The 15,149-nt window shown below is 40.9% G+C and overlaps 1 protein-coding gene across 6 annotated transcripts in view; it reads left to right on the top strand.

Moving 5' to 3' along the window:
• The window catches only part of LOC118231724 (titin-like), a 237,812-nt gene that overhangs the window by 186,325 nt on the left and 36,338 nt on the right, over positions 1 to 15,149 (top strand). Inside the window, exons 1-6 of one of the 6 annotated variants that reach the window (XM_035425844.1) lie at positions 5,601 to 6,011; positions 6,724 to 6,830; positions 8,058 to 8,327; positions 8,578 to 8,699; positions 10,821 to 10,862; positions 11,081 to 11,138. The exons of 2 other annotated variants lie outside the window; for them this stretch is intronic. In XM_035425844.1, coding sequence (XP_035281735.1) covers positions 6,734 to 6,830; positions 8,058 to 8,327; positions 8,578 to 8,699; positions 10,821 to 10,862; positions 11,081 to 11,138 — 589 coding nt within the window. In that variant the 5' untranslated portion in view covers positions 5,601 to 6,011; positions 6,724 to 6,733. Of the gene's footprint in view, positions 1 to 5,600; positions 6,012 to 6,723; positions 6,831 to 8,057; positions 8,328 to 8,577; positions 8,700 to 10,820; positions 10,863 to 11,080; positions 11,139 to 15,149 lie in introns of those variants that run through there. 3 more of the 6 variants (XM_035425845.1, XM_035425849.1, XM_035425846.1) reach the window with 3 other exon arrangements.

Raw genomic sequence — 15,149 nt, 5'->3', positions numbered from 1 at the left:
CGAACCGCATTCCCACATTTATTCTTATACATGTACCTAATCACTGCCTCTTTCACATTCAGTTCCACCTGGTAGGCCTATGGCCTGGTCTTCCAGTTGCTGTTTGCAAATAATAACTTGTGGCATTTCTGGCTTCACCAGTCTTCAGCAGTTGGAGGAACACTCAAAACTGTACCTTACAGATGTAAAGCCCTCCCTGGAGAAAAGAGCACAACTCCCTTTCATACAGTAAAGTGAACAAATGGTATCACACAGAGGGGAGGGCAGGCAGGGATGTCTCAGGGTCACAGCATAATGTAATGGTAAACTAGTTATTAATCAACATTACCTCTGATTATTTCAGATTTCTTCTATAATTTTGCACTTCATCACTTCCACATAGGGTTCACTGTGTCTGAAGACTTACAAAGAAAAAGCACACGCATCTATATTACAGATCAGCACTGGTGAGCACTGTTCATTATCAAAGGCTAAAGATAAAGAAACACGTTGTCAGTCAAAGGAGACATTGGCAGCTGAAGCCGTTAATGTGTCGCTACGCTCTGGAATGTTAGTCGTCCGGTTAGTCGGCTAGTGAGTTTATCAACCATGATGGTGACATGTTAGCTAGCGGTATTTTTTGCAAATTTTGCGGTATTTTGTAAATCACGATGCGCTCCTGCAGATGGTGGCTCAGGCTTGTACATCATGTGTGGTGTGTTTGCCGACTACTGCTGCGGCTCGCTAATTGTGTCTCTTAAAGACAGTGTCGAGGAGCCTATTCTCAAAGTGTACTTACCGAAGCTACCGGGTTCGATATTGAAACAAGTTCAGCCAAAGCGGCAAAGTTGCAATTTTAAGTACGACATAAAGCATGTAGCCTTACTTTCGGGACATTTGGTACCACGTGCCCTGATTTCTGCTCATAATCACCCTGATTTCTGCCCATAATCTCCCTGATTTTTGTCCATAATCTCCCTGATTCGCCACTACAGTTAGACAAACATCATACCCAGCCAACACTCTCACTCTCTACAGTGAGACAAACATCATAACCAGCCAACACATTCACTCTCTACAGTGAGAAAAACATCATACCCAGCCAACATACTCACTCTCTACAGTGAGACAAACATCATACCCAGCAAACACACTCACTCGCTACAATGAGAAAAACATCATACCCAGCCAACATACTCACTCTCTGCAGTGAGACAAACATCATACCCAGCCAACATACTCACTCTCTACAGTGAGACAAACATCATACCCAGCCAACATCATTTACTCTCTACAGTGAGACAAACATCATGCCCAGCCAACACATTCACTCTCTACAGTGAGACAAACATCATACCCAGCTAACGTCACTCACTCTCTACAGTGAGACAAACATCATACCCAGCCAACACACTCACTCTCTACACTGAGACAAACATCATGCCCAACCAACACACTCACTCTCTACAGTGAGACAAACATTATACCCAGCAAACACACTCACTCTCTGCAGTGAGACAAACATCTTACCCAGCCAACATACTCACTCTCTACAGTGAGACAAACATCATGCAGTGATATAATAAAACATATGTAAGTGTGTGTGTGTGTGTGTTTAACACTAGAGTTAGCCTATATATAGATACATAAAATATGTTATGCGATTGCAGAATTGCACTGAGGCAACTGAATCACCACAAAAGGGGATCTACTCAGAATTATTCTTTGTGTTTTATTTGTTTTGTATTTGGAATAATTTGGACTTAACTTCCACCCCTGTTTAGAGGGGCCAGCTTGTGCCATGGGGAAGAAAACAATGCTGCTGAACTGCTCTTTGTAGAGAGAGAATCGATGCATTTTACTCATACACATCCCGCACTTGGCACAGATGAAGATGAAGCACTTATGCCTCACACAGCCACTGAATCTAGCAACAACACCGTCTGAGAAATCACGTGATCTATGTGAAGCCCCACAGGGTTCACGGTGTCCCCAGACGTGCGACTGCAGAGAGAAGACTTATGAAGGCTCCTGTATTACAGATCAGCACTGGTGAGCCCTTTTCATTATCAAAGGCTAAGGATGAAGAAACACATCTTCAGCCAAAGGAGACCTGGTCAAGTCTCCTTGTTTGACTGCTGAAGCCGTTAATGTGTCGCTACTCTCTGGAATGTTAGTCGTCCGGTTAGTCGGCTAGTGAGTTTATCAACTATTATGGTAACATGCTAGCGAACGATGCTAACATGCAAATTATGTGGTATTTTAGAAATCACAATGTGCTCTTGCACCATATACTTGTACATCATGTCTGTTATGCTGCGGCTCGCAAATTGTGTCCTTAAAACCAGTGTTGGCAGTGGTAGCCCATTAAATACAACTTAAAGCATGTAGCCTTCGTTTTGGGACATCTGGTACCACGTGTAAAGCACTGGCCATGAATTAACACAGCGTTGAACACATTAACAAAGATTTTAAGTTAAATATACAAATGAAAGAAGCGCGTCCAACCTCTGAGGACAAAAGACATTAAGTGCCTGATTTACTAAAATCTTTACCGTGTGTAAAACCATTTAGCGCACGCAAAGCTAATAGCACGACCATGATAGGTGCAAAACAAATACCATGTCCAGTCATTGGTTGTGTTACTGGTTTTGCGTGTGCTAAAACGCTTAGCACGTTTTATAGTCTTGCAGTGTTTTATGAGATTAGTGAACATACTGGGGGGTCCTTTGACCATTCCTTCGCACAGAATCTTTGAACATCCTTTTAGAAAAATATATCCGCTACAGCCCTGAATCACATTCAAAGCATTAAACATGAATTAATCTAAATAATAAACCAAATAATCTAAAATGCAGACTGAAGACACACCTCCTAAGATGGCATTATTACCCCCTTCCATCCCCAACCCATAACATTTTGAGTATCTTCTTGGGTAGTGCCAGGCCTGGACTGCAGCCATCTTCATCTCCTGCTTGTTTCAGGGACTAGTTGCCTTAAGTTTCCTCTTCAGCATATGAAACTCATGTTCAATTCGATTCAGACTGAGTGAATTACTCGGCCAATCAAGAATTTACCAGTTTTTGGCTTTGAAAAACTCCCTTGTTGCTTTAGCAGTATTTTTGGGATCATTGTTTTACTGTGGGATAAAGCGCCATCCAATAAGTTACTTACACAACTTTTTCCATATCATTTATATTGCAACCATTTATACAGCTGGATATATACTGAAGCAATGCAGGTTAAGCACCTTACTCAAGGGTACAACGGCAGGTTCCTACCCAGGAATGGAACCTGTCATCTTTAGGTTACAAGGCCAGTTCCTTACCCATTATACAACACTGCCGCCCTCATGCCTTCACACCCTCCATGTAAAACCCTGTTTAAATCAGTTCATTCAGGCTCAACAGACCCCTGGCGGTTTTGATAAAAGAAAACATCTGATATAATTTACTGGCATCTGGTTGTACTGGTTTAAAAAAAAATAAAAATAAAAATTTTTTTTTTAACTCAATTCAACTCTTAATAACTTAAAAATCATTTTTTTAAATTACATTGAACACTGTAAATCTCTGTCCACCTTATGAAGAATGTTCCCCGTAGCTCAATGAAACCCGATGTGGGACCACTTTACACCAACCTCGGGGTTAAATGTAACATCTCACTCTCGGTACTTTCAGTCAGATTGCTAATGAATCGTTGATTACACACCACAATGCTAATGATTTCATTGTGGTGTGTAATCATAGCCATGGGGTGTAGGTTGTTTGTAGTAAAAAATTATTAATATACCTCCAGTAATATTTTAAGAATTGAGTCAAATACAAAAACTGTTATTTCCACAGATAAAGGTGAAGCACTGGCGCCTCCCACAGCCTCTAGAACTGAAACTAGCAACAAGACTTTCTGAGAAATCACGTGATCTTTTTGAATTCCCGACTACGCCAAACTGTCAGAGGAAATTTGTTTTTAGTTATTTTAATTGTTGGTTAGACAGGCATAAATCTGGTGTATACACCGTGGTGTTGAGCGGTATACCTGCGCCTCGTAGCTTTGGTTTAGCTATCCCCTCCTCAGGCTTTGTTTTCCTGTACCGTGAAATGAGCGACCGTGAGGACAGTAAGACGGCGGATTCGTTGGAAATCGTTCAAAATAAAAGTCTGCCTGCTCGAAAGCGAGAAACGAGTATCTCAAAGTTTATTTTCTAAACTAGCGACGTTTTGACATGTAAAAATACTCCTTCGTTATAATTATAATGCCAATTAAAAAGGCAGTGTATTTTTATAAAGCTTTTTTAAAAATATTTCTGCCATGTTGATTCTTGGAAGTGCAGTAAGTCTAAATATGAAATACCATGATCTTGCTTTTTTTAGGAGAATATAACACTGATTCCAGCATATTTGTCATAATTAATAAGTCATGTTACCACTGAGGTGTTCTAACAACTCTAGATGATAGTTTATCCTATAACAATTAGTCAGTAAGCTATGTGGCATGGGTTTGTTAGTACACAATAAAATGTCCAGTGCTAATTCAACTCTAAACAGATAACATTTGGACCCACATTCCAGAGTCAGACCAAAAGTTATCTGTCAAGACTTGAATTAACAATGCACATTTACTGCATACAGCCCTTCACTAAATTGATATGATGACAAAGATATCAAATAAACATGATAGAAAATTTGATAGAAAATGTTGTGGTTCAACTAAACAGTGTATTCTTCTCTACTGCTAGTATAGGTCAATGGATCATGTACATCAGGCTCTGCTACCTCCCCTGGACATGTTGTCTCAATGATATGGGGGTGTTTTGAATACCTTGGACCCTCCACTCTTCAGATATGGTGTCACTTATATCAAATAAGCGTCATAGAAAATGTGGCTAGGGTTTAAACATGCAATTTCTCGGCAAATAGTGTATTCCTATTTTCTGCTAGTACTGTTGAATGCATACAGTTTTTAACAAGTGCACATACAAGTCAAACAGTCTTGAATGAATTAAAATCTCTTTAAGAACTCAGAATATGACACACATAGTCATTAGTCATGGTACATTTCATAGCAGGAAACAGCCAGTATTGGACACCTGGGCTTGTAACAGGATGTGAAGTACAACTGGCCTTCACATTAAGCAGTAACTATAAACAGTGAACAGAATTTTTGTGGTGACATTTTTTGTGTGACTTACAAAAGCAAAACTTGTTGACAACATGTCCAGGGGAGGCAGCAGCGCATTATATATGTTATGCTATCAGAAAGCAATTGAGATTTAATTGAATGAAATTCGCCTATGTACTGCATGTTCAAACCCCAGCCACATTTTCTATGACGCTTATTTGATATAAGTGACACCATATCTGAAGAGTGGAGGGTCCAAGGTTTTCAAAACACCCCCATATCATTGAGACAACATGTCCAGGGGAGGCAGCAGCGCATAGTTGATGTTACAAGGTAGCACAGAATGTTGAAATAACTCATTTTAAATTACTCGAATTCTTCCCTTACCCTTCAGTTAAACTCATGTACTGATGTAATATTGTATTGGATATTGCAATAATAATTAAAAGTAACGGGTGTATTTTATCTATAATTCTTCATTTAAATTTTTGCATTGTCATTGTTAAAAATGTAGGGAAAAAAATAGAAAAAATTAAGACAGATTTGTTTGTAATTAATATTAGTGTTGTGAACAGTTTTACAATGTCTGTGTGTAAAATCGAAGTTGTTTTAATATTGTACAAATAGAAAACGAATAGTTCATATTTTAGGACAACTGCAGTCCGATTTTTCCTTAATTAATTTCATTTTGCTGAACGTAACAGTGGTTTTAGCGTCGTACTTTTATTTTGAAATTTTCAGACACGCGCGAAAGTCCTTACTGTCGCTAGCTTCACAGTGCTTTGTTTTCCTTGCGAGGGATTTTATTTTTATAGTTCCTTTATAGTTTTCCGTAGTTCTGTTTGTGATATTTTCTGTGGATAGAAGTCACTGACACATCCATGCCAGCCTCTTGAAGGAGCATCAGTCTGGTAAAAAAAGATTACGATTTCAAGTTCACGCTTTGCTTTCTTCTTTTACGCAAAACGTTGTTGGATTATAGTACGAATATTTCCGGTTACGAAGTTAAAAACAAAATATCGGAGCATTGGTTAATATCGAGAAAGGTCAGACTAATACCAGGCTTATAGCACAGGACCGTGCAGAAATAGGGCTTTCTACGTATAAAATCTGTATGTAAGAATTGCCAGTCAGTTTCTTCTTGATCAGCGTAGTTCATTTGCATTAGGGGTTTAGTGATGTCACATATTCTCCTTTCTCTTGAAATGTTGTCAGGTCTGTATAGTTTCTTACATTGTAAGTCATTCTGGATCAGAGCATCTGCTAAATACATGTACTGTAATGTAACGGAATTTAATCCTTTTTGATTTTTTCAAATACAAATTTTTATTTATTTATTTTTAATAAGAATGCTTTGCCTCGTGTAGCAAAGGTCAGGATGACGATGAGAAGTATAATTGATCTAACAAAGTTACTTGAGTGAACACATCTGACTAAAATGTCCATCATTTATTCACAAAAATACAAGATTGTTAAACTGAGCTGACAAGTAGACTATTGGAGTCCCCTGAGATTCATCTGTAAACTCCATTGGTTTATATTTTAAAAAGAGTGCTTAATGCTTAGAAATTTGGTATATGGTGCCTTGGTTCTTCTTGCTGTAATTGTGTGATGTTTGCCCAGCGGGAGGAGGATGGATTGCCCCCAGTGCCGCAGGGAATGTGGGCAGAATGACAAGTTCTGCAGTGAATGCGGCTACAGACTGTGCTCTGCAAGGACACCTGTCACAGGTAAGCCCAGCGAGCTAGTTAGCAACCAGGTCCCCTAGCTTCATTTTCAGGTCATCACTTAGCTAGCTTGAATTAGTCCAGCTTGCTAAATTAGTCAAAGCAGTGCAAGATGATTTAGGTTTGTTTTGGGCGTGAGAGGTTGGACCATTATCAACAACAAATGTTACAGCACCACGAAAAGTATTTGACCATTCCAGATTTCCTCTTTTATTACATATTTGTCACTCAAAATAGCTTCTGATCTTTAGACCAAAAGTAATATTAGACAAAGGGAACCTGAGTAAAACAGGTTGATTCAACAGGGCTGCAATCAAGCCTGGCTGTGTTCAATCAGCTGAAGCTAATATCAAGTAAATTTGGTTAATTGGTTTATTGAGTAACTAAGAGGGAAATGAATTTTTCACGTGGATGTTTGATAACTATTTTCATTAAATAAATGAAAAAATCATTTAAAAAGGTCTTTTGCATTTACTCTGATTCTATTTAATATTACATTTTGTCAAAAGATCTTAAACCATTCAATGTGACAAATATGAAATAGTCGAAGAAATCAGGAAGGGGGAAATACTTTTTCACAGCGCTGTATGCTGTTCTTTGAAAACGAGGTGTTAGCTTTTTGACCATGGTGGTTGCCCACGGTTAGGGGTGTGCTGTTTTGTTGTGACTTTTTTGTTTTCTAAGGCTGGCCACTGGGACTGCAGTATATATGGCTGCAGGAATCCCTGCAATACTCTCTATCAGCCTTGATTGAAATATTACTGTCAAATGTTTACTGCCACAACCGTGCAGATATTTGGAAATATATTTCCAGCCAGTGTTTTATCTTGTGTGGAGGAATCCTGTATTCTGTAAGAAAATGAGTAAATTTCACTTGGTTTGGTTTTTGCAGGTTTGTTGAGAGATTTTGCTGATCATCTTAATGCTTCATGTACACATTTTATCTAAATGTGCCACCTTGGTTCAAATTTTAATTGAAAGTGGGACAGCATTAATTTTCATGGCCGTGAGGGACATTTTTATGTTAGTTATTTATGGCCTGCTGAGACTCCTGAGTCTATAGTGTAATTTTATGAGGTTTTTTATTTGGGAGAATGGGGCTGTGACAGGATGTGAAAAGCACTGGAATCAGTGGCATAGATACTCCTGCACACCACTGTAATGCACATAATCAGACTGTTGCTCTCTGCTGTATCTGCTAACGCTAGTGCTAATACTTCTTTCACACAGAGCTTTCTGTACCTGGGAAGGAGACAGGGGACTCCACGGATGTGTCATCTGCTGACCTCAGTCGTGTTAGGCGGAACAGCATAGACTGGACTCGTCCCAATTTCCTGGCATCACCCAGCACTTCTGGAGCAGAACCCAGGCGCAGTTCTGCCGTCGTCCACAGGGTTGTGCCGTTGGGCCTGCAGCCGAGAACTGAATGCACTGCCATCGTCTCCCAGGAGATGGAAGAAGGGGTGCAGAATAATGCCACCCCCAAAACCTTCAACAGAAGTAAGGTTCCCCTGTATTGTGAAACCATGGTTCCGAACTTTCTGAGCCCACAATAAAATTCATAAAAGAAATGTATTGTTTGTGGCCCCTTATTAAGCGCCAGGCTGGCAATAACTCTCAATTGTTTATTTCAACAACCATTCAGATAAATGGAAAGATATTTATAGCCAGTGTTTTATCATGTGTAGAGGGATCTGCCTACATTTTGACGGCTGCTGTTCTGTTCTGCTGTTTTGTCCCACTGTATTAGACTCTAACCGACAGGAAGGGCCTGAGCAGCCAGTCTGTGAGAGCCACACCCACTCTGATGACAACACCCACTCCCAGAGCCTTGGCCACCCTGACACTGGCTCTTCTGAAGATGAGGGAGAGGTACACCCCGCCTAGTCAGTCAGACTTTGTCAGTACAGCGTCATTCGCTCCATTTGAAAATGGCTTTGAATTGCTCAAGGTTGTTTATTTGCTACAGCCAGCTACAGTTGAATCTGAAGGTCATGAACATGTCAGGGGTGGATATATTCATTGGCATCACATGAAGAAATGCTGTGCTTAGATGGGGAGTCTGTTCAGTTCACTAGACAAAAGTCTGAGAACACTTCTCAAGTTATAGAGTTTATGAGCGGGCTCAATCGCTCACAAGCTCTATAAATTTGGGGAGTCAGGTATTTTTAGACAGCCAGGTCTACTGTGCTTATCGGCACTCTGTGAGTTGCAGCACTTGACCCAACAAAAATATTTATCATGTATGAATTTTTATCTACAGGCAAAATCGACTGATTAGCCAATTGGCTAGCTAGGAAAATTGCCTAGTTGACTAGTTGGCTACCACTTTCAGCTCATTATACACAGCATATACATATTTCTTACATATTAAGAAACCTTCAGCGGCAATCAGGACATTTGCTAGGTCATATTCATGTGGGGACAGATGCAGCTAGTTTGCTAAACAGCATTCAGGTCAACCATTTGATTAGTTTATGCATGCAGTCATTTCCCTAGTGCTTATTTCAGATGAAATGGTTAGCTAGCAGAGCTGTTCAATCTGCTGACAATATTTCTGTGTGCATTTTTCAGTGTTTGGTGTGCTTGACAAATAAAAAAAATAAAAAAAAAGTGATTAAATGAGTGGTTTAGCGGGCACTGACACCATGCATGGGACTTTGAGTAAAGACACCAAAAGACACTGTGTGTACTGCACAGGAGGAGGAGGAGGAGGTGAGAGTTCTTACACAAACCCCAGAGCAGGGACCAAACTCCAGTCCTGGAGGGCCCCAGTGTCTGCAGGTTTAACTCCAGTCCTGGAGGGCCGCAGTGTCTGCAGGTTTAACTCCAGTCCTGGAGGGCCGCAGCGTCTGCAGGTTTAACTCCAGTCCTGGAAGGTCGCAGCGTCTGCGGGTTTTACTCCAGTCCTGGAGGGCCGCAGTGTCTGCAGGTTTAACTCCAGTCCTGGAGGGTCGCAGTGTCTGCAGGTTTAACTCCAGTCCTGGAAGGTCGCAGTGTCTGCGGGTTTAACTCCAGTCCTGGAGGGCTGCAGTGTCTGTGGGTTTAACTCCAGTCCTGGAGGGCTGCAGTGTCTGTGGGTTTAACTCCAGTCCTGGAAGGTCGCAGTGTCTGCGGGTTTAACTCCAGTCCTGGAAGGTCGCAGTGTCTGCAGGTTTAACTCCAGTCCTGGAAGGTCACAGTGTCTGCAGGTTTAACTCCAGTCCTGGAGGGCCGCAGTGTCTGCAGGTTTAACTCCAGTCCTGGAGGGCCGCAGTGTCTGCAGGTTCAACTCCAGTCCTGGAGAGCCGCAGCGTCTGCAGGTTGAACTCCAGTCCTGGAGGGTCACAGTGTCTGCAGGTTTAACTCCAGTCCTGGAGGGCCGCAGTGTCTGCAGGTTTAACTCCAGTCCTGGAGGGCCGCAGTGTCTGCAGGTTCAACTCCAGTCCTGGAGAGCCGCAGCGTCTGCAGGTTTAACTCCAGTCCTGGAGGGTCACAGTGTCTGCAGGTTTAACTCCAGTCCTGGAGGGCCTCAGTGTCTGCAGGTTTAACTCCAGTCCTGGAGGGCCACGGTGCCTGCAGGTTTAACTCCAGTCCTGGAGGGCCGCAGCGTCTGCAGGTTTAACTCCAGTCCTGGAGGGCCACAGCATTCATGTTTTTTTTTTTGTTTGTTTTTTTTGGAATTTTCCTTTCAGCAGCCCATTTAAGCCTTAGAAACAAAGATCTTTTTAGGCAAACAGCAACTTAAATTTGGCACATAAATGCTGAAACACTCCAAAAACCAACAGACAATGCAGCCCTCCAAGATTTTGGTTTAAGATGTCTGCTTCAAAGCCATATTCCTATAGTCACATTCAAAAAAACCCAGAACTCTGTCTCAGACACATGTGATTGGTCAGATTGGATGACTGACAGGTCTTAGCTGCATTACTCAGCTCTGCCGCACTTGCCAAAGACATTCAAACCAGCCTTATTATACTCTTACACAGGGGTTTGGGTGGGGCTCTGTTGCAGGTATTTGAAGATGCTGTGGAGTACCCTGAAGATGAGGCTAAGGTAAGTTTCTTAAGAAAGGTTCTCACTAATGATAATCACACTGTTAAAGTAAAGGCTTTAATCATTTATTATTCAGGGCATTGTTTATGAAATGTTGATTTTAATATATTTCATTGTAATTTGTGCATATACTGAAGCTCACATCAGTGCTCCTAAATATATAAGCTAACATTCATAATTGACTAAAAAGACTTGCATGTGATGATTTTTCATTGAAGGAACCTGAAGACTCGAAGGAGAGTGTGAGTGTGTCTAAAGACGAGATCATCAGTAAAGGTGAGGATCTCATGGAGAGACCCCGGCACAACTGTGTTTTGAAAGCTTGTTTTTTCGATTGATATCTGGATGGGAGGCTTCCTGGGAAAACCCATTTTCTGCTGAAAGAGGTATTATTGGGCCAGTAGGGGGCACTCTTCCCTCTGGACTAAACATAAATCCAGTGTCCCAGCTCAGTGATAGGGCACAGTGTGAGAGAAGGGGTCCTGGTCCTGGCCCGATTCCTACAGAAAACAGACTCCCTACTAGAGCCCGACCGATATGGGATTTTTGAGACCGATACCGATTTTAGAGTGGAAAAATTCACAGATTACCGATAGGGCGGCCGATATAGTGAATTTTTGAGCTGGAATGAAAATAGACCATTTCTATGTGGATTGTGCACCGATATGACTATGCAAAGGTACTCAGAAGGCTGCCTTCTTAACCCCTTAGCACATGTAAACACCTCACAGCTAGACCAATGAGGGTTTGTAGCTGGACGGGAAGGCACCGCGTGTTTTCCCTTAGCTGGTGTGATTCAAAACCGGAGATGTTATTTATTTTTCTCTGTTCGTAAGAACAGGGCACAATTATACTTAAGAATGCACTGGTACCGTTGCCACGGGTCAGATATGAAGGCGTTGCTTCATATCCCGCTTAAAACTGGCCTGAAACGGACCAGTAACATTCTTGTTACTCTCCGTTCGTAAACGGGGCTATGTTGTCATCAGAGATATATCTGACTTGTCGCCGGACTGTCAATATTCCAATGGGAGCATCAGAATACTCACAAATGCGCGGAACAACACATCAAATATATCCATGACCACAGCAAGTAAGCGTAACAGTTACTATGGTTTACTCTCGTAATAATCTGACTCCAAATGAAATTAGAATTTAAAATTTGGTTTTAACTATACGTGGATCTTGGAGTGGTTACACTCGACTCTATCTTGTGCCATCATTCCTCAATATATGCTCCCGGGTTTAGCACTATTGTTAAATCTCAGTTCGGTGAAGCCTCCAGAGGGTAGGAGGCTGACCACCATAATACATGCCTTCCTTTGTGCATAGATAGTTATGAGCCCAGGACAGTGTGTATCTATCGGGCTCCTTAAGGCGAATTTGACAAGAACCGGCGTATGACGTCCATGGGTCCTCTTAAGCCAAAACACCAGAACCAATACAACACCAATCCCGTTAGCGGGCAGATCGTGGTCGCCTATCTAACTTGAGGACCTCACTAAAGATGTTCGCTGTACTAGACCCCTGATCAGTAGGTCCTAGTCATAATTGTCCCCCTGAGTATTTAATCGGAATTTCGGCTGAAAAGAAGATAAAATGGATTAGAGTCATGAAGACCACGCAAGTTAAAAATAAGAAGAATTTATTTAACAGGCAGGTAGGTCATTAGCTTAAATTCACAATCAATTTAAAATATGGAAGGTTTTAAAACATAAATATAGAGTAAAAAGTTCTTACCCAGCCTGTTTAGCTACACACGAAATCACAGAGCCTGCACAGTGTGGGAAGTCGATTGCGATCTTCCTTGTTCAGCTATGCACAGAACACAGAGTATGTGCAGTGTGGGAAGTCGATTACGATCTTCCTGTTCAGCTACACACAGAACACAGACTAGGTGCAGTGTGGGAACTCGATTACGATCTTCCTAGATTGCTTTGTCTCCCTTCCTTTTAAGCCAAATCCCGCGTTTGATCTAGGCGGCATTGCCATAAATTAACCTGGCCGAATAATAAAATCTGGAATTTCGGCCCCCACCATTCGGACGCTGTTGTCACAACAATTAGTGGGGAAATTGGGAAAAGGAGATGATTACCAGAGAGGACATTCCATTGGGATAGTTTTTTCTGGAACTATGTTTTATCAAATTCTATTTGGTATGAAACGTATTTCATTCAATTTTTTTGAATTTCCCTGAATACGTCCATACCAAACATGTCAAGGGGATGTAATATTATGGTGCATTTGTCATGAAAATACCCTTTTGTTGAACCATTTTACACGCAATCCATGTTATTACTACATATGGCATAATACAGTAATATAATGAAAACACGTGCATGGTTTGTAAGGTTTTACAGGGTTTGTGAATATGATAAACACGGTTTAGAGTCCAGATCCAGAAAAGAAATAAAAAGTGTGATGACAGAGGGGCCCACATAAGGGCACTGTGGTACTGTCAAGCGCAGTTGCCCCACCATTTTTCCAGAGGCCTGATGATCTTTTCACCCTTAATGGCCCCAACACACACACCCCCACAACCATAAACAAAGAGACTAGTTCCCCTTATCTTAGTCGTGTCCAGATGGCAACATTCCAGAGAGCCAACGGCTTGCTCACACAACCATAAACAACCAGTCCAGTTCCCCTTATCTCAGTCTTGTCCAGAGGGTAACAGTCCAGAGAGCCAAATGGCCTGCTCATCCAGAGGAAGTCCGAGTAACCTATTGTTTTATCACAAGGCTCTCGGGTCCTTTGAAGTACAGGACGAGTCCCAGCGTGCAGGCTCGTTCAAATGCCAGCCTTTTCTGGGTCCCAATTTGACTCCCCTCTTACACACACGTGCCAAATCTGGCCAATCCTTGCCCATTTAGGAGGTACCCTATTTAAAGCTTTATAACTCCAGATGTGAACACCACAGGGACTTGAATATGGCTCAAATGAAGCAAGACATTTGTAACATTTACAATACTAGCTTAGATTACTTTATATTCATAATAATTCAAAATTACATGCCACAAATGCAATTGTCTAGGCAAAAAATCTAAAATGAATTTGCTCTTTTTTAGTTTGCAATGAAATACTAGGAGATTGCATATATACAGCAGGTTAAAGTATACATGTCCTGGATCAAAAACGTATTGACCACAAGTTTATAAAATCTAAGGGTGGATATGTAGAACTACTAAAGATCTATGAAGCAAAAACTATGCAGTGTACCCAGCGTCTCCAAATCTACCCAAAATGTCTAAATTATGTCTAAATTATGCATTGCTGTAAATCACAACAAATTCATTTCACAATCAACTCTTGTTACTCAAGAAACTCATGTTGCATCATTTTCAAGTGGTAATTACAAGCTTTCTGTCAGTACAGTGGTCTAAAATAGCTAGGGGTCCAGAAACATATCCAAAATATCTCCAAAAAGGAATATAAATCTTTTTGTCCATTGTAAAGCATATAAATGAGCCCCTTATGAAGGTTCAAGATGAAACATTGATATCAGATTTAAAAATAATGCAAAGATATTGTCACACAATGCTGTACAGTACCTAAATGTGTAATAATTAACTCTTGTATGTATTTCTATACTCTACTCTTGTATGTTTTCTTGTATGGGGATGGGACGATATGAAAACAATTTGCAACTGTCCACCACGTTTTGGCAATGTTCCAACACTCTCGTCATCACTGTTGCATGCATCACAAAAACTATTACACACTAACTAACACTTACATTACAGTGCAAAATATCCACATTATATAATATCACTAACCTATTTAAAGACACTCAATTTCAAAAATAATGTATATAACCGAAATATTTTGAGCAGTAGGCCTAATACTTACATAGCAATGATGAAACTGCTTCTGTTTTGCTCCAGAAAACGATGTCAGATAGGTCTGTCAGCAAACATAATATGGCTTAGCTATGCCCAGAAGTCCTCAATAATAACAGTATTTTCCTAGAAATTACGAGAAATTGTTGACAACATTTCGTTAGGTGCAGCGTATTTTACTGCTACGAGTGAATGCGTAAGTGAATGCGATGATAAGAAATTTTTATAAAACGCTTCCAAAAGCGAAATTAGACATGGTATACATGGTTAGAAAGCTTATACTCTCACCTACTGAATACATGAATTGTCAATCAAGCCAGACTGTACTAAAAAGGGCGACAACGCCGCAAACAACACGTGTGATATTACGAACAGCTATTTTGGAATATTTTTGTATATTTCACAAACGGATTGTCCAAGACTATATATGATGACTCGGTCTCAAAAG

Source organism: Anguilla anguilla, chromosome 7 (genome assembly GCF_013347855.1).
Source record: "Anguilla anguilla isolate fAngAng1 chromosome 7, fAngAng1.pri, whole genome shotgun sequence".
Classification (NCBI taxonomy): domain Eukaryota; kingdom Metazoa; phylum Chordata; class Actinopteri; order Anguilliformes; family Anguillidae; genus Anguilla; species Anguilla anguilla.
The sequence above is the reverse complement of the archived record's forward strand: the minus strand, read 5'-3'. Positions and strand labels throughout refer to the sequence as shown.